The sequence below is a fragment of the Oncorhynchus nerka genome, linkage group LG12, assembly GCF_034236695.1.
Source record: "Oncorhynchus nerka isolate Pitt River linkage group LG12, Oner_Uvic_2.0, whole genome shotgun sequence".
Lineage (NCBI taxonomy): Eukaryota > Metazoa > Chordata > Actinopteri > Salmoniformes > Salmonidae > Oncorhynchus > Oncorhynchus nerka.
In genome coordinates, this window is record NC_088407.1 from 86,263,271 (window position 1) to 86,286,381 (window position 23,111).

At 41.9% G+C, this 23,111-nt stretch overlaps 1 protein-coding gene across 1 annotated transcript in view; it reads right to left on the bottom strand.

The window, feature by feature from the left end:
* Positions 1 to 10,255: 10,255 nt before the first annotated feature.
* The window catches only part of LOC115124724 (N-lysine methyltransferase SMYD2-A-like), a 59,173-nt gene continuing 46,317 nt past the window's right edge, over positions 10,256 to 23,111 (bottom strand). Inside the window, exons 8-12 of the mRNA XM_065025905.1 lie at positions 19,150 to 19,260; positions 16,733 to 16,853; positions 12,663 to 12,837; positions 12,191 to 12,299; positions 10,256 to 11,803 (exon numbers count right to left, since the gene is read on the bottom strand). Coding sequence (XP_064881977.1) covers positions 11,720 to 11,803; positions 12,191 to 12,299; positions 12,663 to 12,837; positions 16,733 to 16,853; positions 19,150 to 19,260 — 600 coding nt within the window. The 3' untranslated portion in view covers positions 10,256 to 11,719. The remainder of the gene's footprint in view (positions 11,804 to 12,190; positions 12,300 to 12,662; positions 12,838 to 16,732; positions 16,854 to 19,149; positions 19,261 to 23,111) is intronic.

The window sequence follows — 23,111 nt, forward strand, 5'->3', positions numbered from 1 at the left end:
TATATATATATATATATATATAGTTGCATCTATACTATGTGTATTATTATCTGAAAGAGGCTTTGGTATTAGCCTGTCTGAGATGCTCCGTGTGAGACCAGGGAGGGAAACCTGACGTGCTAAGTGTAGTGTGTTTGATACAATGGTGCTGATCAAACAAAGAGAGAGCAAGGTATGAGCAGATATTACATATGCAGAACCCATGGCTAAGGGAAACGCTGCCATCCTAAATCATTTTTAGTTCATAAAAAAAATATATATATATATATATATTTATTCTGGCCTGGAAGAACTAGGCTGTAATGTGGCTACATTTCATCCTCATGTCAACCCTTTATCTCCACCAGACATGTAGCCAGATGCCTCGTCACCAAGCAAGGATAATATTTTGCAATCATCAAGTGTGGTGAGTATTATGGGTTGGATTAATGGATAGCCTACCATCTAATGGATGGTTTAAGCCTGGTTGGGGGCCGGAGGAGAGTGAGAACAGGGTGGATCAAGTCGTGTCTGTCTTTCAATGACGTTTTGATTTTGATGTGATTGATTTTGATGTGATTGATCCAAACGGGCTTCCGTTGACACTTTTGTTTGGTGCAGCAGGTTCATTCACAGATGAGCTCACAGGCGGCCAGTTAAATTCTTCCGATCTTGTCAAGCTAAAACAGGAAACGGCCTTCCCCAAACTGTTGCCACAAAGTTGGAAGCACATAATAGCCTAAAATGTAATTGTATGCTGTAGCGTTACGGTTTTCCCTTCACTGGAACTAAGGGGCCTAGCCGGAACCATGAAAAACAGCCCCAGACCGTTATTCCTCCTCCACTAAACTGTACAGCTGGCACTATGCATTGGAGCAGGTAGAGTTCTCCTGGCATTCGCCAAAACCAGATTCGTCCTTCGGAATGCCAGATGGTGAAGGGTGATTCATCACTCCAGGGAAGACGTTTCCTCTGCTCCAGAGTTCAATGGCGGCGAGCTTTACACCACTCCAGCCCGATGCTTGGCGTTGCGCATGGTGATCTAAGGCTTTTGTGAGGCTGCTCGGTCATGGAAATCCATTACATGAAGCTCCCGACAAACTGTTGTTATGCTGACGTTGCTTCCAGAGGCAATTTGGAACTCGGTAGTGAGTGTTGCAACAGAGGACAGATGATTTTTACGCGCTTCAGCACTCGGCGCTCCCGTTCTGTGAGCTTGTGCGGCCTACCACTTCGTAGCTCAGCCGTTGTTGCTCCTAGAAGTTTCCACTTCACAATAACAGCACTTACAATTGACCCGGGGCAGCTCTAGCAGGGCAGAAATGTGACGAACTGACTTGTTGGAAAGGTGGCATCATGTGACGGTGCCACGTTGAAAGTCATTGAGCTCTGCAGTAAAGGCCATTCTACTGACCATGTTTGTCTGTGGAGATTGCATGGCTGGGTGGACGATTTTATACACTTGTCAGCAAACGGGTCTGGCTGAAAGAACCCAATCCACCTATTTGAAAGTATGTCCACATATTTTTGTATATATAGTGTATCTCTGACATCATAGTGCACATTCAACATGATGAAACACAAAGAGTAGAAAGAGAAATCGCTTTGTATGTTTTTATATATATATATAAATAAATAAAATATTGGTAAATGTTTTTTAGGGGGAGAAGCCTGGCTTCCCTTGGAATCCATGAATACACACCACTGCAAACAAATATGCATATTTAGTAGGCTGAAGGTTTTGTGAATGTCTCTGATGTAGTGGTTGTTGGTTACTCTCCACCAGAATCAAAACATTACTGCACGTAAGGCGCCAATGTAAACTGAGATTTTCTTATATAAATATGCACATTATCGAACAGAACATACATGTATTGTGTAACATGATGTCCTATGAGTGTCATCTGATGAAGATCATCAAAGGTTAGTGATTAATTTTATCTATATTTCTGCTTTTTGTGACTCCTATCTTTGGCTGGAAAAATGGCTGTGTTTTTTCGACTTGGCTATGACCTAACATAATCGTATGTTGTGCTTTCGCTGTAAAGCATTTTTGAAATCGGACACGATGGGTAGATTAACAAGATGTTTTTCTTTCATTTGCTGTATTGGACTTGTTAATGTGTGAAAGTTACATGTTTCTAAAAATATATTTTTGAATTTTCGCGCGCTGCCTTTTCAGCGGAATGTTGTCGACCTGCGCTAGAAAGGTTGAGGATCAGACACTCTGGCTCGGAGGTGGTGCTGCGGACTGTACGCCAGACGGGGTGTCATTGAAGTCTACATATGGTTGAGGATCAGACACTCTGGCTCGGAGGTGGTGCTACAGACTGTACGCCAGACGGGGTGTCATTGAAGTCTACATATGGTTGAGGATCAGACACTCTGGCTCGGAGGTGGTGCTACGGACTGTACGCCAGACGGGGTGTCATTGAAGTCTACATATGGTTGAGGATCAGACACTCTGGCTCCGAGGTGGTGCTACGGACTGTACGCCAGACGGGGTGTCATTGAAGTCTACGTCGGATCTTAAAATGACCCATTTTCTCACAGGAGGATAATAAATCCTGCATCAGGAGGAATTTGAAAGGATCTTTAATATTTAGAGTCGCCGCCAGGGGGCAGCTGGAATCAGTGTTTGTAGGCTATTACACCAGGGCTCTCCAACCCTGTTCCTTCCTGTAGGCTATTACACCAGGGCTCTCCAACCCTGTTCCTTCCTGTAGGTTATTAAACCAGGGCTCTCCAACCCTGTTCCTTCCTGTAGGCTATTACACCAGGGCTCTCCAACCCTGTTCCTTCCTGTAGGTTTAAACCAGGACTCTCCAACCCTGTTCCTTCCTGTAGTCTATTACACCAGGGCTCTCCAACCCTGTTCCTTCCTGTAGGTTTAAACCAGGGCTCTCCAACCCTGTTCCTTCCTGTAGGTTTAAACCAGGGCTCTCCAACCCTGTTCCTCCCTGTAGGCTATTAAACCAGGGCTCTCCAACCCTGTTCCTTCCTGTAGGCTTTTAAACCAGGGCTCTCCAACCCTGTTCCTTCCTGTAGGTTTAAACCAGGGCTCTCCAACCCTGTTCCTTCCTGTAGGCTATTACACCAGGGCTCTCCAACCCTGTTCCTTCCTGTAGGCTATTACACCAGGGCTCTCCAACCTTGTTCCTTCCTGTAGGCTATTAAACAAGAGCTCTCCAACCCTGTTCCTTCCTGTAGGCTATTAAACCAGGGCTCTCCAACCTTGTTCCTTCCTGTAGGCTATTAAACCAGGGCTCTCCAACCCTGTTCCTTCCTGTAGGCTATTAAACCAGGGCTCTCCAACCCTGTTCCTTCCTGTAGGCTATTAAACCAGGACTCCAACCCTGTTCCTTCCTGTAGGCTATTAAACCAGGGCTCTCCAACCCTGTTCCTTCCTGTAGGCTATTAAACCAGGGCTCTCCAACCCTGTTCCTTCCTGTAGGCTATTAAACCAGGGCTCTCCAACCCTGTTCCTTCCTGTAGGCTATTAAACCAGGGCTCTCCAACCCTGTACATTACTGATCACATGTATAGTACAGTACATTACTGGTCACATGTATAGTACCTTACTGATCACATGTATAGTACATTACCTTACTGATCACATGTATAGTACATTACTGGTCACATGTATAGTACATTACTGGTCACATGTATAGTCCATTACTGGTCACATGTATAGTACATTACTGGTCACATGTATAGTACATTACCTTACTGATCACATGTATAGTACATTACTGTTCACATGTATAGTACCTTACTGATCACATGTATAGTACATTACCTTACTGATCACATGTATAGTACATTACCTTACTGGTCACATGTATAGTACATTACTGGTCACATGTACAGTACCTTACTGATCACATGTATAGTACATTACCTTACTGATCACATGTATAGTACATTACCTTACTGATCACATGTATAGTACATTACCTTACTGGTCACATGTATAGTACATTACCTTACTGGTCACATGTATAGTACATTACTGATCACATGTATAGTACATTACTGGTCACATGTATAGTACATTACTGGTCACATGTATAGTACATTACTGGTCACATGTATAGTACATTACTGGTCACATGTATAGTACATTACTGGTCACATGTATAGTACATTACTGATCACATGTATAGTACATTACATTACTGATCACATGTATAGTACATTACTGATCACATGTATAGTACATTACATTACTGATCACATGTATAGTACATTACTGATCACATGTATAGTACATTATCTTACTGATCACATGTATAGTACATTACTGGTCACATGTATAGTACATTACCTTACTGATCACATGTATAGTACATTACTGATCACATGTATAGTACATTACTGGTCACATGTATAGTACATTACTGGTCACATGTATAGTACATTACTGGTCACATGTATAGTACATTACCTTACTGATCACATGTATAGTACATTACCTTACTGATCACATGTATATTACATTACCTTACTGATCACATGTATAGTACATTACTGGTCACGTGTATAGTACATTACTGGTCACATGTATAGTACATTACCTTACTGATCACATGTATAGTACATTACCTTACTGATCACATGTATAGTACATTACTGGTCACATGTATAGTACATTACCTTACTGATCACATGTATAGTACATTACTGATCACATGTATAGTACATTACCTTACTGATCACATGTATAGTACATTACCTTACTGATCACATGTATAGTACATTACTGGTCACATGTATAGTACATTACTGATCACTTGTATAGTACATTACTGATCACTTGTATAGTACATTACTGGTCACATGTATAGTACATTACTGGTCACATGTATAGTACATTACTGGTCACATGTATAGTACATTACTGATCACATGTATAGTACATTACATTACTGATCACATGTATAGTACATTACCTTACTGATCACATGTATAGTACATTACTGATCACATGTATAGTACATTACATTACTGATCACATGTATAGTACATTACCTTACTGGTCACATGTATAGTACATTACTGGTCACATGTATAGTACATTACTGATCACATGTATAGTACATTACATTACTGATCACATGTATAGTACATTACCTTACTGATCACATGTATAGTACATTACTGATCACATGTATAGTACATTACTGATCACATGTATAGTACATTACTGATCACATGTATAGTACATTACATTACTGATCACATGTATAGTACATTACCTTACTGATCACATGTATAGTACATTACTGATCACATGTATAGTACATTACTGATCACATGTATAGTACATTACATTACTGATCACATGTATAGTACATTACTGATCACATGTATAGTACATTACTGATCACATGTATAGTACATTACTGGTCACATGTATAGTACCTTACTGATCACATGTATAGTACATTACCTTAGTGATCACATGTACAGTACCTTACCTTACTGATCACATGTACAGTACCTTACCTTACTGATCACATGTACAGTACCTTACCTTACTGGTCACATGTATAGTACATTACTGGTCACATGTATAGTACATTACTGTTCACATGTATAGTACATTACCTTACTGATCACATGTATAGTACATTACCTTACTGATCACATGTATAGTACATTACTGGTCACATGTATAGTACATTACTGATCACTTGTATAGTACATTACTGATCACTTGTATAGTACATTACTGGTCACATGTATAGTACATTACTGGTCACATGTATAGTACATTACTGGTCACATGTATAGTACATTACTGATCACATGTATAGTACATTACTGATCACATGTATAGTACATTACCTTACTGATCACATGTATAGTACATTACCTTACTGATCACATGTATAGTACATTACTGGTCACATGTATAGTACATTACCTTACTGATCACATGTATAGTACATTACTGGTCACATGTATAGTACATTACTGATCACATGTATAGTACATTACCTTACTGATCACATGTATAGTACATTACCTTACTGATCACATGTATAGTACATTACTGGTCACATGTATAGTACATTACTGGTCACATGTATAGTACATTACCTTACTGATCACATGTATAGTACATTACTGGTCACATGTATAGTACATTACTGGTCACATGTATAGTACATTACATTACTGATCACATGTATAGTACATTACATTACTGATCACATGTATAGTACATTACCTTACTGGTCACATGTATAGTACATTAGTGGTCACATGTATAGTACATTACATTACTGATCACATGTATAGTACATTACCTTACTGATCACATGTATAGTACATTACCTTACTGATCACATGTATAGTACATTACTGATCACATGTATAGTACATTACATTACTGATCACATGTATAGTACATTACCTTACTGATCACATGTATAGTACATTACTGATCACATGTATAGTACATTACTGATCACATGTATAGTACATTACATTACTGATCACATGTATAGTACATTACTGATCACATGTATAGTACATTACTGATCACATGTATAGTACATTACTGGTCACATGTATAGTACCTTACTGATCACATGTATAGCACATTACCTTACTGATCACATGTATAGTACATTACCTTAGTGATCACATGTACAGTACCTTACCTTACTGATCACATGTACAGTACCTTACCTTACTGGTCACATGTATAGTACATTACTGGTCACATGTATAGTACATTACTGTTCACATGTATAGTACATTACCTTACTGGTCACATGTACAGTACATTACTGTTCACATGTATAGTACATTACCTTACTGGTCACATGTATAGTACATTACTGATCAAATGTATAGTACATTACTGGTCACATGTATAGTACATTACCTTACTGGTCACATGTATAGTACATTACCTTACTGGTCACATGTATAGTACATTACTGATCACATGTATAGTACATTACCTTACTGGTCACATGTATAGTACATTACCTTACTGGTCACATGTATAGTACATTACTGATCAAATGTATAGTACATTACTGATCACATGTATAGTACATTACCTTACTGGTCACATGTATAGTACATTACCTTACTGGTCACATGTATAGTACATTACCTTACTGGTCACATGTATAGTACATTACTGGTCACATGTATAGTACATTACCTTACTGGTCACATGTATAGTACATTACCTTACTGGTCACATGTATAGTACATTACCTTACTGGTCACATGTATAGTACATTACTGATCAAATGTATAGTACATTACTGATCACATGTATAGTACATTACATTACTGGTCACATGTATAGTACATTACATTACTGGTCACATGTATAGTACATTACTGGTCACATGTATAGTACATTACTGGTCACATGTATAGTACATTACTGGTCACATGTATAGTACATTACATTACTGATCACATGTATAGTACATTACCTTACTGATCACATGTATAGTACATTACTGGTCACATGTATAGTACATTACTGGTCACATGTATAGTACATTACTGGTCACATGTATAGTACATTACTGGTCACATGTATAGTACATTACTGATCACATGTATAGTACATTACTGATCACATGTATAGTACATTACTGGTCACATGTATAGTACATTACCTTACTGATCACATGTATAGTACATTACTGGTCACATGTATAGTACATTACTGATCACATGTATAGTACATTACTGGTCACATGTATAGTACATTACCTTACTGATCACATGTATAGTACATTACTGATCACATGTATAGTACATTACCTTACTGATCACATGTATAGTACATTACTGGTCACATGTATAGTACATTACTGATCACATGTATAGTACATTACTGGTCACATGTATAGTACATTACCTTACTGATCACATGTATAGTACATTACTGATCACATGTATAGTACATTACCTTACTGATCACATGTATAGTACATTACCTTACTGATCACATGTATAGTACATTACCTTACTGATCACATGTATAGTACATTACCTTACTGGTCACATGTATAGTACATTACTGGTCACATGTATAGTACATTACCTTACTGGTCACATGTATAGTACATTACCTTACTGATCACATGTACAGTACATTACCTTACTGGTCACATGTACAGTACATTACTGATCACATGTATAGTACATTACTGATCACATGTATAGTACATTACCTTACTGGTCACATGTACAGTACATTACCTTACTGGTCACATGTATAGTACATTACCTTACTGGTCACGTGTATAGTACATTACCTTACTGGTCACGTGTATAGTACCCCCCTATCCACATCAATGGAACAGTAGTGGAGAGGGTAGCAAGTTTTAAGTTCCTTGGCATACACATCACAGACAAACTGAATTGGTCCACCCACACAGACAGCATCGTGAAGAAGGCGCAGCAGCGCCTCTTCAACCTCAGGAGGCTGAAGAAATTCGGCTTGTCACCAAAAGCACTCAAACTTCTACAGATGCACAATCGAGAACATCCTGGCGGGCTGTATCACCGCCTGGTACGGCAACTGCTCCGCCCACAACCGTAAGGCTCTCCAGACGGTAGTGAGGTCTGCACAACGCATCACCGGGGGCAAACTACCTGCCCTCCAGGACACCTACACCACCCGATGTTACAGGAAGGCCATAAAGATCATCAAGGACAACAACCACCCGAGCCACTGCCTGTTCACCCCGCTATCGTCCAGAAGGCGAGGTCAGTACAGGTGCATCAAAGCACGGACCGAGAGACTGAAAAAACAGCTTCTATCTCAAGGCCATCAGACTGTTAAACAGCCACCACTAACATTGAGTGGCTGCTGCCAACACACTGACTCAACTCCAGCCAATTTAATAATGGGAATTGATGGGAAATGATGTATCACTATCCACTTTAAACAATGCTACTTAATATAATGTTTACATACCCTACATTATTCATCTCATATGTATACGTATATATTGTACTCTATATCATCTACTGCATCTTTATGTAATACATGTATCACTAGCCACTTTAACTATGCCACTTTGTTTACATACTCATCTCATATCTATATACTGTACTCGATACCATCTACTGTATCTTGCCTATGCCGCTCTGTACCATCACTCATTCATATATCTTTATGTACATATTCTTTATCCCCTTACACTTGTGTGTATAAGACAGTAGTTTTGGAATTGTTAGATTACTTGTTGGTTATTACTGCATTGTCGGAACTAGAAGCACAAGCATTTCGCTACACTCGCATTAACATCTGCTAACCATGTGTATGTGACAAATAAAATTTGATTTGATACCGTGTCACAACACAACTGATTGGCTGAAACACATTAAGAAGTTAAAGAAATTCCACAAATTAACTTTTTAGAGGGCACACCTGTTAATTGAAATGCATTCCAGGTGACTACCTCATGAAGCTGGTTGAGAGAATATTCTGATTTGGTTAACACTTTTTTTGGTTACTACATGCTTTCATATGTGCTATTTCATAGTTTTGATATCTTCACTATTATTCTACAATGTAGAAAATAGTAAAAAATAAAGAAAAACCATTGAATAAGTAGGTGTGTCCAAACGTTTTGACTTGTACTGTACCTTAATAGACAATTACTCAAGTAAAATTGAGTCACCCAGTAAAACACTACTTGAGTAAAAGTCTAAAAGTCTAAAAGTATTTGATTTGAAATATACTTAAGTATTCAAAGTAAATGTAATTGCTAAAATATACTTAAGTATCAAAAGTGAAATCATAAAACCTTTTTTTAAATCCTTACATCACATGATTCCATGTGTGTTATTTCACAGTTGACGTCTTCACTATTATTCTTCAATGTAGAAAATATATATTTTTTTTTAAATAAGAAAACCCCTTGAATGAGTAGGTGTGTCCAAACTTTTGACTGGTACTCGCTAACCACATCATGATATATAGCCGTCCGATGCCTGACTGCACAGTCGATGATGTGGCAGGAAACCATTGGTTGATACATGTCGTCGGGTAGGAACTCAACCAGTGTGAGGTGTACTATTTCTGCATTGGTTGATTCATGTCGTCGGGTAGGAACTCAACCAGTGTGTGAGGTGTACTATTTCTGCTTCCATTTCCCCAGGAAGTACCTGGCTTCCTCCTCCTTTTGGTTCATCCGAGGATCGAACTGAATGAAAAGGAGTTTGTTTCAAAGGGGAAAAAAAGGGTTGTAGACCAAGTGAATAAACAAACAAAACAACATTCTCTGTTTTCTATTTTATTTGGGTTTCCATGTCTGATGTCCGACACACTCAAACCAACCACAGTACAGAGGGGAAGTGAGGTGAAGTGGAAGTAGTCTCTAAGCCAGACGTTTTCTGAACTCAGTTCTGGGGATCTCAAAGTTTGGGGTTTTTGGTCCTAATATAATATATACCATTCAGCAGACGCTTTTATCCCACGCATGCATACATTTTACGTATGAGTGGTCCCGGTAATCGAACCGACTACCCTGGCGTTTACAAGCGTCATGCTCTACCAACTGAGCTACAGAGCACTACACAGCCGTTTCAAATAAGCAAAGCTTGATATTGTGTTGATTATTTGAAATAGTCCGTAATGCTAGGGTCACAGCAGAAACATGCACCCCTTGGGGTTCCCAGGAAAGAGATTGTGATCCAGGGCCAGGTATGTTTTCATTCCCCTAAAGGTTAAGGTTAATATTGAGGGTTTTACAGTCATCTTATTAGGCAAAATCTGGTTAATCAACGTTCTTTCAACAACAACATCTATGTGATGACATTGAATGAACGATGTGGAAAATGACTTCCCTTCAGGGTTGGGGGCCAATTCCCATATCAACTCCAGTCAATTCAGGAAGTACGTTGAAATTTCAATTCTCGCCAATGAGAAACATTTGGAATTTGATTTACTTTCGGAATTAAAACCGAATTTGAGGGCAACCCTGCTTCTCTACAGGTCGGTACAAAGACTACAACCCTGCTTCTCTACAGGTCGGTACAAAGACTACAACCCTGCTTCTCTACAGGTCGGTACAAAGACTACAACCCTGCTTCCTTACAGGTCGGTAACAAAGACAGTATATGAGTGAGAGATGCAACACTTCTGATTTTATAAAACAGGCAAAAAGGACAAAAGTTGTTCAACACGGTTTTTGTTGTAAGACAAACGCAAATTATTTCAAGTTTTGAACATATTCATAACAATTAATGATTTATTTTTTGGGTATTGTTCTCTCACCTTGTATGAGGAGAGAAACCCGTCATCGCTTAATACAAAACGTAATTTGTAAATTCATGAGTTCACTTTTCATAACAGTTTTAGGCAGACACGAGGCTAGTCCAGGCCAATAACAAAACTAAAAACTACAACTGTCCTTGCCAGTTACAGCAATACTGCTACCCAGTACATAAAAACACCCTCATCACGTACTGTCTAAGACAACCGATGAACAGAAATACTGGGGTCACATTGTCTCTTTCACTGACTGGTTAACTGCCTGCCTGCATGACAAACAAAAATAACTGATTTGACCAGAGACCGAGAGGGAGATGGAGAGAAACACATAAAAAGAGAGGTATAGGATGCATGCCGTGCAGCTGTTTAGTTTTGTAGATTTAAAAAAAAGTTTTTGTTTGACCCAGGGTTTGGAGAAGCCCTTGTGCTCTCTTCCTCCCTCACTCCTTCCTCTTCTTCACCTCCTCCTTATTTCAGCTCCTCCACCTCTTGTTTGACCTCTGTTACGTAGTGGTGATCCTTCCCATGAGCCACTTCCATGATGGCGATCGCCTGGACAGGAAATCAGGAAGTGACACGTTACACATCAACGTTTGTTGGTCGTCACTATCTAACCAAGTTACAAAGACCCTGCCTATTTCAAAAAATTCTATATTTAAAAAAAACTGATTTTAAACCTAACCACCCTGAAAAGCGTATGCCTAACTTTTAATTATTATTATTTATTTTTCATACATTTTTACGATTCAGCAAATTTGGACTTTGCAGCTTGGACATCTAGTGGGAACCCTAGGTCAGGGATATCTGACTACGCCAGAGAGCTACAGAAATACAAACCCTGGGTATTCCATCTCTGCAGTAACACACCTGATTCAATTGATCAATGTGTGTGTGTGTGTGTGTACTTCCTGAATGCCCTGGTGAATGACGGGGCGTTACCTTTTTTAATGCCTTGACTCCCTGGGTCTTCCTCTCAAGTCCCAGGTAGAGACGGCCCAGTTTCAGGTACATGGAGGCCACGTTCAGAGAATAGGCTGGGTAGTGGACACTGGAAACACAGGAGAGATGAAACAATCAATCAGAGAGCAGGCTGGGTAGTAGACACTGGACACACAGGAGAGATGAACCAATCAGAGAACAGGCTGGGTAGTGAAATGTAAATGCTGTTTACAGACTTTTTAAATTTTATTTGGGGAGCGCGTTTACCCAGCTTTTGAGGGAAAATGCATTGAAAGTAAAGGGAGACTTCCTTCACTCAGAGGGAGACTTCCTTCACTCAGAGGGAGACTTCCTTCACTCAGAGGGAGACTTCCTTCACTCAGAGGGAGACTTCCTTTACTCAAAAATAGCGTTTCTTGTACACATGACTAAGTCTCTTTGGATAAAAGCGTCTGCTGTATGTTTTAGTCACCTGTATGGTTGAATGATCTTCTCTCCGTAGCTCATGGCTCCGTCCCAGTCCTGCATGTACAGACAGACTCCCATGGCCTGGTACATCATGTGAAGCACGTACACATTAGTGTCTGCAAATATAGAGCTCATCTTCTCCTGGCTCAACTCACAGATCTCCAGCAGGTCACTAGGGGGTGCTAGAGGGTCAAGGACTCAATACAACAGATTTTATTTTTATTTATTTTTTTCCACATTTATTTAACTAAGTAGGCTAGTTGAGAACAAGTTCTCATTTACAACTGCGACCTGGCCAAGATAAAGCATAGCAGTGTGAACAGACCACACAGAGTTACACATGGAGTAAACAATTAACAAGTCAATAACACAGTAGAAAAAAAAAGGGGCAGTCTATATACAATGTGTGCAAAAGGCATGAGGAGGTAGGCGAATAATTACAATTTTGCAGATTAACACTGGAGTGATAAATGATCAGATCGTCATGTACAGGTAGAGATATTGGTGTGCAAAAGAGCAGAAAAGTAAATAAATAAAAAAACAGTATAAGAACAGTATGGGAATTACACATGGAGTAAACAAATAACAACACAATAGAACAATCTATATAGAGTGTCTGCAAATGTAGAAGAGTAGGGAGGTAAGGCAATAAATGGGCCATAGAGGTGAAATAATTACAATTTGGCATTAACATTAGTGACAGATGTGCAGAAGTTGAATGTGCAAGTAGAGACACTGGGGTGCAAAGGAGCAAGATAAATACAGTATGGGGATGAGGTAGTAGGGTGGGCTATTTACAGATGGGCTATGTACAGGTGCAGTGATCTGTGAGCTGCTCTGACAGCTGATGCTTAAAGTTAGAGATGGAAATATAAGACTCCAGCTTCAATGATTTTTGCAATTTGTTCCCGTCATTGGCAGCAGAGACCTGGAAGGAAAGGCGGCCAAAGGTCGGAGTTGGCTTTGGGGATGACCAGTGAAATATACCTGCTGGAGCGCATGCTACAGGTGGGTGTTGCTATGGTGACCAGTGAGCTGAGATAAGGCGGGGCTTTACCTAGCAAAGACTTATAGATGACCTGGAGCCAGTGGGTTTGGTGATCAATATGAAGCGAGGGACAGCCAACGAGAGCATACAGGTCACAGTGGTGGGTAGTACATGGGGCTTTGGTGATAAAACGGATGGCACTGTGATAGACTGCATCCAATTAGCTAAGTAGAGTGTAGGAGGCTATTTTGTAGATGACATCGCCGAAGTCAAGGATTGGTAGGATAGTCAGTTTTACGGGGGTATGTTTGGCAGCATGAGTGAAGGATTCTTTGTTGCGAAATAGGAAGCCGATTCTAGTTTTAATTATGGATTGGAGATGTTTGATGTGAGTCTGGAAGGAGAGTTTACAGTCTAGCCAGACACCTAGGTATTTGTAGTTGTCCAGCAATCGGTAGAAGAGCATGCATTTCATTTACTAGCTTTTAAGAGCAGTTGGAGGTTGTATGACATTGAAGCTCGTCTGGAGGTAAGTTAACACAGTGTCCAAAGAAGGGCCAGAAGTATACAGAATGGTGTTGTCTGCATAGAGGTGGCTCAGAGAATCACCAGCAGTAAGAGCTACATCATTGATGTATACAGAGCAAATAGTCGGCCCGAGAATTGAACCCTGTGGCACCCTCAGAGACTGCCAGAGGTCCGGACACACTGAACTCTGTCTGAGAAGTAGTTGGTGAACCAGGCGAGGCAATCATTTGAGAAACCAAGGCTGTTGAGTCTGCCGATAAGAATGCGGTGATTGACAGAGTCGAAAGCCTTGGCCAGGTCGATGAAGACGGCTGCACAGTATTGTCTTTTAACGATGGCGGTTATGATATAGTTTAGGACCTTGAGCGTGGCTGAGGTGCACCCATAACCAACTCGGAAACCAGATTGCATACCGGAGAAGGTAAAGTGAGATTCAAAATGGTCGGTGATCTGTTTGTTAACTTGGCTTTCAAAGACTTTAGAAAGGCAGGGTAGGATGGATATAGGTCTGTAACAGTTTGGGTCTAGATCGTCTCCCCCTTTGAAGAGGGGGATGACCGCGGCAGCTTTCCAATCTTTGGGAATCTCAGACAATATGAAAGAGAGGTTGAACAGGCTAGTAATAGGGGTTGCAACAATTGCGGCAGATCATTTTAGAAAGAAAGGGTCTAGATTGTCTAGCCCTTTTGATTTGTAGTTGTCCAGATTTTGCAGCTCTTCTAGAACATCAGCTATCTGGATTTGGGTGAAGGAGAAATGGGAAGGCTTGGGCAAGTTGCTGTGGGGGGTGCAGGGCAGTTGACCGGGGTATGGGTAGCCAGGTGGAAAGCATGGCCAGCCGTAGAAAAATGCTAAATTGAAATTGGATGGATTTATCGGTGATGAAAATGTTTCCTAGCCTCCTAGCCTCAGAGCAATGAACAGCTGGGAGGAGGTTCTCTTATTCTCCATGGACTTTACAGTGTCCCAGAACTTTTTGGAGTTTGTGCTACAGGATGCAAATTTCTGTTTGAAAAAGCTAGCCTTAGCTTTCCTAACTGCCTGTGTATATTGGTTCCTAACTTCCCTGAAAAGTTGCATATCGCGGGGGCTATTCGATGCTAATGCAGTACGCCACAGGATGTTTTTGTGCTGGTCAAGGGCAGTCAGATCTGGGGTGAACCAAGGGCTATATCTGTTCCTGGTTCTACATTTTTTGAATGGGGCTTATTTAAGATGGTGAGAAAAACACTTTTAAAGAATAACCAGGCGACCTCTACTGACGGAATTAGGTCAATATCCTTCCAGGATACCCGGGGCAGGTCGATTAGAAAGGCCTGCTCGCTGAAGTGTTTTAGGGAGCGTTTGACAGTGATGAGGGGTGGTCGTTTGTCCGCGGACCCGTAGCGAACAGGCAATGAGACAGTGATCGCTGAGATTCTGGTTGAAGACAGCAGAGGTGTATTTAGAGGGCCGGTTGGTCAGGATGACATCTATGAGGGTGCCCGTGTTTACGGATTTCGGGTTGTACCTGGTAGGTTCCTTGATTTGTGTGAGATTGAGGGCATCTAGCTTAGAATGTAGGACAGCCGGAGTGTTAAGCATATCCCAGGTTAGGTCACCTAACAGTACGAACTCTGAAGATAAATGGGGGGCAATTAATTCACATACGGTGCCCAGGGCCCAGCTGGGGCCTGAGAGGGGGTCTATAACAAGCGAAAACAGTGAGATTTATTTCTGGAGAGGTGGATTTTTAAAATAAATGTTTGGGCACAGACCTGGACAGAACTCTGCAGATCACTAGGGTGGTGCTAGAGGGTTAGGGACTCAATACAGCACATAGATCACTAGGGTGGTGTAGAGGGTTAGGGACTCAATACAGCTCATAGATCACTAGGGTGGTGCTAGAGGGTTAGACTCAATACAGCACATAGATCACTAGGGTGGTGCTAGGGGGTTAGGGACTCAATACAGCACATAGATCACTAATTTACTTTACTCTGTTGATTCTCTAATTTACTTTACGCTGTTGATTCCCTAATTTACTTTACGCTGTTGAGGAAGAGAGGCAATTAAGCATTTCACTTTACCACTCACTATATTGTGCACGTGACAAATAAACTGATTTGAGCGAGGGAGAGAGAGAGCGAAGGATGCGTAGAAACTAAGAGGTATACAGTAGGGAAAAGGATATTCTTGTAGTGCTTAGCTCGTAGAAACTAAGAGGTATACAGTAGGGAAAAGGATATTCTTGTAGTGCTTAGCTCGTAGAAACTAAGAGGTATACAGTAGGGAAAAGGATATTCTTGTAGTGCTTAGCTCGTAGAAACTAAGAGGTATACAGTAGGGAAAAGGATATTCTTGTAGTGCTTAGCTCGTAGAAACTAAGAGGTATACAGTAGGGAAAAGGATATTCTTGTAGTGCTTAGCTCGTAGAAACTAAGAGGTATACAGTAGGGAAAAGGATATTCTTGTAGTGCTTAGCTCGTAGAAACTAAGAGGTATACAGTAGGGAAAAGGATATTCTTGTAGTGCTTAGCTCGTAGAAACTAAGAGGTATACAGTAGGGAAAAGGATATTCTTGTAGTGCTTAGCTCTACGGAACTCCTCAATAACATTCCTGGCATAGTGAACCATCTTTCTGACCTCCTCTGGCTGTGGGGGAGAGCTCAACTTTTGAAGCGCCATCTTACCTCCATCCTAGAGACAGTAGAGAGAGACAAGAGAGACACAGAAGAGAGAGAGACAGGAGAGAGAGAGAGACAGGAGAGACAGGAGAGAGAGGCAGGAGAGAGAGACAGAAAGAGAGACACAGGAGAGAGAGAGAGACAGGAGAGACAGTAGAGAGAGACAAGAGAGACACAGAAGAGAGAGACACAGGAGAGAGAGACACAGGAGAGAGAGACACAGGAGAGAGAGAGAGACAGGAGAGACAGGAGAGAGAGACAGGAGAGACAGGAGAGACAGGAGAGAGAGACAGGAGAGAGAGACAGAAGAGACAAAAGAGAGAAGAAAGAGAGAAGAGACACAGAAGAGACACAGGAGAGAGAGAGAGAAGAAAGGGACAAAAAAGAGAGACATGTGAAACTGAAAGAAATTAGGGCTAGAATGGCTCCAGAAGGGATTGCATGTATTCTAGTTTTCACACGAGGACACACAAACCAATAACTAACACACACACGGCTGCAGTCTTCTTTACTGCAGTGCGTCTCGCACCTTTACTGCAGTCACAGTGTGTGACCCACCCAGTTTTAAGAATTGTCCTTGTCTTGTATGGAGAGGGAAGAGGAGAAGGTTAGCCCTGTTCCTGGAGAGATACCCTCCTGTAGGTTTACACCAGGGCTGCTAGTAGTAGTAGTAGTAGTAGTAGTAGTAGTAGTGGTAGTAGTAATAGTAGAATTGGAAGTAATACTAGTAGTAGTAATACTAGTAGTAATAGTAATACTAGTAGTAATAGTAATACTAGTAGTAATAGTAATACTAGTAGTAATAGTAATACTAGTAGTAATAGTAGCAATAGAAATACTAGTAGTAGTAGTAGTAGTAGTAGTAGTACTAGTACTAGTAGCAGTAGTACTAGTAGTAGTAGTAATAGTAGCAATAGTACTAGTAGTAGTAGTAGTAATAGTAGCAATAGTAATACTACTAGTAGTAGTAGTAATAGTAGTAATAGTAATAGTAGCAATAGTAATACTAGTAGTAGTAATACTAGTAGTAGTAGCAGTAGTAATACTAGTAGTAATAGTAATACTAGTAGTAATAGTAGTAGTAGTGGTAATACTAGTAGTAGTGGTAATACTAGTAGTGGTAATACTAGTAGTGGTAATACTAGTAGTAGTAGTAGTAATACTAGTAGTAGTAGTGGTAATACTAGTAGTGGTAATACTAGTAGTGGTAATACTAGTAGTGGTAATACTAGTAATAATACCAGTAATAATACCAGTAGTGGTAATACTAGTAATAATACCAGTAGTAGTAATACTAGTAATAATACCAGTAGTAGTAATACTAGTAGTAATAATACTAGTAGTAGTAGTAGTGGTAGTAATACTAGTAGTAGTAATACTAGTAGTAATACTAGTAGTAATACTAGTAGTAATACTAGTAGTAGTAGTAGTAGTAGTAGTAGTAATACTAGTAGTAGTAGTAGTAGTAGTAGTAGTAGTAATACTAGTAGTAGTAGTAGTAGTAATACTAGTAGTAGTAGTAATAGTAGTAGTAATAGTAGTAGTAATAGTAGTAATACTAGTAGTAGTAATACTAGTAGTAGTAGTAGTAATACTAGTAGTAGTAGTTGTAATAATAGTAGTAGTAGTAGTAATACTAGTAGTAGTAGTAGTAATACTAGTAGTAGTAGTAGTAGTAATACTAGTAGTAGTAGTAATAGTAGTAGTAATAGTAGTAGTAATAGTAGTAATACTAGTAGTAATAGTAGTAATACTAGTAGTAGTAATACTAGTAGTAGTAGTAGTAATACTAGTAGTAGTAATACTAGTAGTAGTAGTAATAGTAGTAGTAATAGTAGTAGTAATAGTAGTAATACTAGTAGTAGTAGTTGTAATACTAGTAGTAATAGTAGTAGTAGTAGTAGTAGTAGTAGTAATACTAGTAGTAGTAGTAATACTAGTAGTAGTAGTAGTAATACTAGTAGTAGTAGTAGTAATACTAGTAGTAGTAGTAGTAATACTAGTAGTAGTAGTAGTAATAGTAGTAGTAATAGTAGTAGTAATAGTAGTAATACTAGTAGTAGTAATACTAGTAGTAGTAGTAGTAATACTAGTAGTAGTAGTTGTAATAATAGTAGTAGTAGTAGTTGTAATAATAGTAGTAGTAGTAGCAGCAATGGTAGTAGTAATAGTAGTATTGGTAATAGTAATAGCATTGGTAGTAGTAGTAATAGTGGTAGTAGTAGTGTTTTCATAGGCTGTGCGCTAGTTACAGTGACCTATTATGGTCTGGTTTGTATGTCTGTGGTTACTAAGTTATTGTACTGTACCTTAGACCGTGTGGCACACTCATTACACACGCAGGTAAAGAAGTATGAATCCCTCAGTCTCTCGTTCCTGTCGTCTGTCGGGTAGAGCAGGTCAATGTAACTGTTGAAGATCTACACAAAGAGAGGAAGGGTTAAGAGGACCTCCACAGAGAGAGAGAGAGGAAGGGTTAACAGGACCTCCACAGAGAGAGAGAGAGGAAGGGTTAACTGGACCTCCACAGAGAGAGGAAGGGTTAACAGGACCTCCACAGAGAGAGAGAGAGGAAGGGTTAACTGGACCTCCACAGAGAGAGGAAGGGTTAACAGGACCTCCACAGAGAGAGAGAGAGGAAGGGTTAACAGGACCTCCACAGAGAGAGGAAGAGAAAGGGTTAACTGGACCTCCACAGAGAGAGGAAGAGAAAGGGTTAACTGGACCTCCACAGAGAGAGGAAGAGAAAGGGTTAACTGGACCTCCACAGAGAGAGAGAGAGAAAGGGTTAACAGGACCTCCACAGAGAGAGGAAGAGGAAGGGTTAACAGGACCTCCAAAGAGAGAGAGAGAGGAAGGGTTAACTGGACCTCCACAGAGAGAGGAAGGGTTAACAGGACCTCCACAGAGAGAGAGAGAGGAAGGGTTAACATGACCTCCACAGAGAGAGAGAGAGAGAGGAAGGGTTAACATGACCTCCACAGAGAGAGAGAGAGAGAGAGAGGAAGGGTTAACATGACCTCCACAGAGAGAGAGAGAGAGAGGAAGGGTTAACATGACCTCCACAGAGAGAGAGAGAGGAAGGGTTAACAGGACCTCCACAGAGAGAGAGAGAGGAAGGGTTAACAGGACCTCCACAGAGAGAGAGAGAGAGGAAGGGTTAACAGGACCTCCACAGAGAGAGAAAGAGGAAGGGTTAACAGGACCTCCACAGAGAGAGAGAGAGAGGAAGGGTTAACTGGACCTCCACAGAGAGAGAGAGAGAGAGGAAGGGTTAACTGGACCTCCACAGAGAGAGAGAGAGAGGAAGGGTTAACAGGACCTCCACAGAGAGAGGAAGGGTTAACAGGACCTCCACAGAGAGAGAGAGAGGAAGGGTTAACAGGACCTCCACAGAGAGAGAGAGAGGAAGGGTTAACAGGAGCTCCACAGAGAGAGAGAGAGGAAGGGTTAACAGGACCTCCACAGAGAGAGAGAGAGGAAGGGTTAACAGGACCTCCACAGAGAGAGAGAGAGAGAGAGAGAGAGAGAGAGAGAGAGAAGGGTTAACAGGACCTCCACAGAGAGAGGAAGAGAAAGGGTTAACAGGACCTCCACAGAGAGAGAGAGAGGAAGGGTTAACAGGACCTCCACAGAGAGAGGAAGAGGAAGGGTTAACAGGACCTCCACAGAGAGAGAGAGAGGAAGGGTTAACAGGACCTCCACAGAGAGAGAGAGAGGAAGGGTTAACAGGACCTCCACAGAGAGAGAGAGAGAGGAAGGGTTAACAGGACCTCCACAGAGAGAGAGAGAGAGGAAGGGTTAACAGGACCTCCACAGAGAGAGAGAGAGGAAGGGTTAACAGGACCTCCACAGAGAGAGAGAGAGAGGAAGGGTTAACAGGACCTCCACAGAGAGAGAGAGAGGAAGGGTTAACAGGACCTCCACAGAGAGAGAGAGAGAGAGAGAGAGAGAGAGAGGAAGGGTTAACAGGACCTCCACAGAGAGAGAGAGAGAGGAAGGGTTAACAGGACCTCCACAGAGAGAGGAAGAGAAAGGGTTAACAGGACCTCCACAGAGAGAGAGAGAGGAAGGGTTAACAGGACCTCCACAGAGAGAGGAAGAGGAAGGGTTAACAGGACCTCCACAGAGAGAGAGGAAGGGTTAACTGGACCTCCACAGAGAGAGAGAGAGAGAGAGAGAGAGAGAGGAAGGGTTAACAGGACCTCCACAGAGAGAGAGAGAGGAAGGGTTAACAGGACCTCCACAAAGAGAGAGAGAGGAAGGGTTAACAGGACCTCCACAGAGAGAGAGAGAGAGGAAGGGTTAACAGGACCTCCACAGAGAGAGGAAGGGTTAACAGGACCTCCACAGAGAGAGAGGAAGGGTTAACAGGACCTCCACAGAGAGAGAGAGAGGAAGGGTTAACAGGACCTCCACAGAGAGAGAGAGAGAGAGAGGAAGGGTTAACAGGACCTCCACAGAGAGAGAGAGAGAGAGGAAGGGTTAACAGGACCTCCACAGAGAGAGAGAGAGAGGAAGGGTTAACAGGACCTCCACAGAGAGAGGAAGAGGAAGGGTTAACAGGACCTCCACAGAGAGAGAGAGAGAGAGAGAGAGAGAGGAAGGGTTAACAGGACCTCCACAGAGAGAGAGAGAGGAAGGGTTAACAGGACCTCCACAGAGAGAGAGAGAGGAAGGGTTAACAGGACCTCCACAGAGAGAGAGAGAGGAAGGGTTAACAGGACCTCCACAGAGAGAGGAAGAGAAAGGGTTAACAGGACCTCCACAGAGAGAGAGAGAGGAAGGGTTAACAGGACCTCCACAGAGAGAGGAAGAGGAAGGGTTAACAGGACCTCCACAGAGAGAGAGAGAGGAAGGGTTAACAGGACCTCCACAGAGAGTGGAAGAGGAAGGGTTAACAGGACCTCCACAGAGAGAGAGAGAGGAAGGGTTAACAGGACCTCCACAGAGAGAGAGAGAGGAAGGGTTAACAGGACCTCCACAGAGAGAGAGAGAGAGGAAGGGTTAACAGGACCTCCACAGAGAGAGAGAGAGAGAGAGAGGAAGGGTTAACAGGACCTCCACAGAGAGAGGAAGAGAAAGGGTTAACAGGACCTCCACAGAGAGAGGAAGAGGAAGGGTTAACAGGACCTCCACAGAGAGAGGAAGAGGAAGGGTTAACAGGACCTCCACAGAGAGAGAGGAAGGGTTAACTGGACCTCCACAGAGAGAGAGAGAGAGAGAGAGAGAGGAAGGGTTAACAGGACCTCCACAGAGAGAGAGAGAGGAAGGGTTAACAGGACCTCCACAAAGAGAGAGAGAGGAAGGGTTAACAGGACCTCCACAGAGAGAGAGAGGAAGGGTTAACAGGACCTCCACAGAGAGAGGAAGGGTTAACAGGACCTCCACAGAGAGAGGAAGGGTTAACAGGACCTCCACAGAGAGAGGAAGGGTTAACAGGACCTCCACAGAGAGAGGAAGGGTTAACAGGACCTCCACAGAGAGAGAGAGAGAGAGAGGAAGGGTTAACAGGACCTCCACAGAGAGAGAGAGAGAGGAAGGGTTAACAGGACCTCCACAGAGAGAGAGAGAGAGAGGAAGGGTTAACAGGACCTCCACAGAGAGAGAGAGAGAGGAAGGGTTAACAGGACCTCCACAGAGAGAGAGAGAGAGGAAGGGTTAACAGGACCTCCACAGAGAGAGGAAGAGAAAGGGTTAACAGGACCTCCACAGAGAGAGGAAGAGTTAACAGGACCTCCACAGAGAGAGAGAGGAAGGGTTAACAGGACCTCCACAGAGAGAGAGAGAGAGAGAGAGAGGAAGGGTTAACAGGACCTCCACAGAGAGAGAGAGAGAGAAGGGTTAACAGGACCTCCAGAGAGAGAGAGAGAGAGGAAGGGTTAACAGGACCTCCACAGAGAGAGAGAGAGAGGAAGGGTTAACAGGACCTCCACAGAGAGAGAGAGAGAGAGAGGAAGGGTTAACAGGACCTCCACAGAGAGAGAGAGAGAGAGAGAGGAAGGGTTAACAGGACCTCCACAGAGAGAGGAAGGGTTAACTGGACCTCCACAGAGAGAGAGAGGAAGGGTTAACAGGACCTCCACAGAGAGAGAGAGAGAGGAAGGGTTAACAGGACCTCCACAGAGAGAGAGAGAGGAAGGGTTAACAGGACCTCCACAGAGAGAGGAAGGGTTAACAGGACCTCCACAGAGAGAGAGAGAGAGAGAGAGAGAGAGAGAGAGGAAGGGTTAACAGGACCTCCACAGAGAGAGAGAGAGGAAGGCTTAAC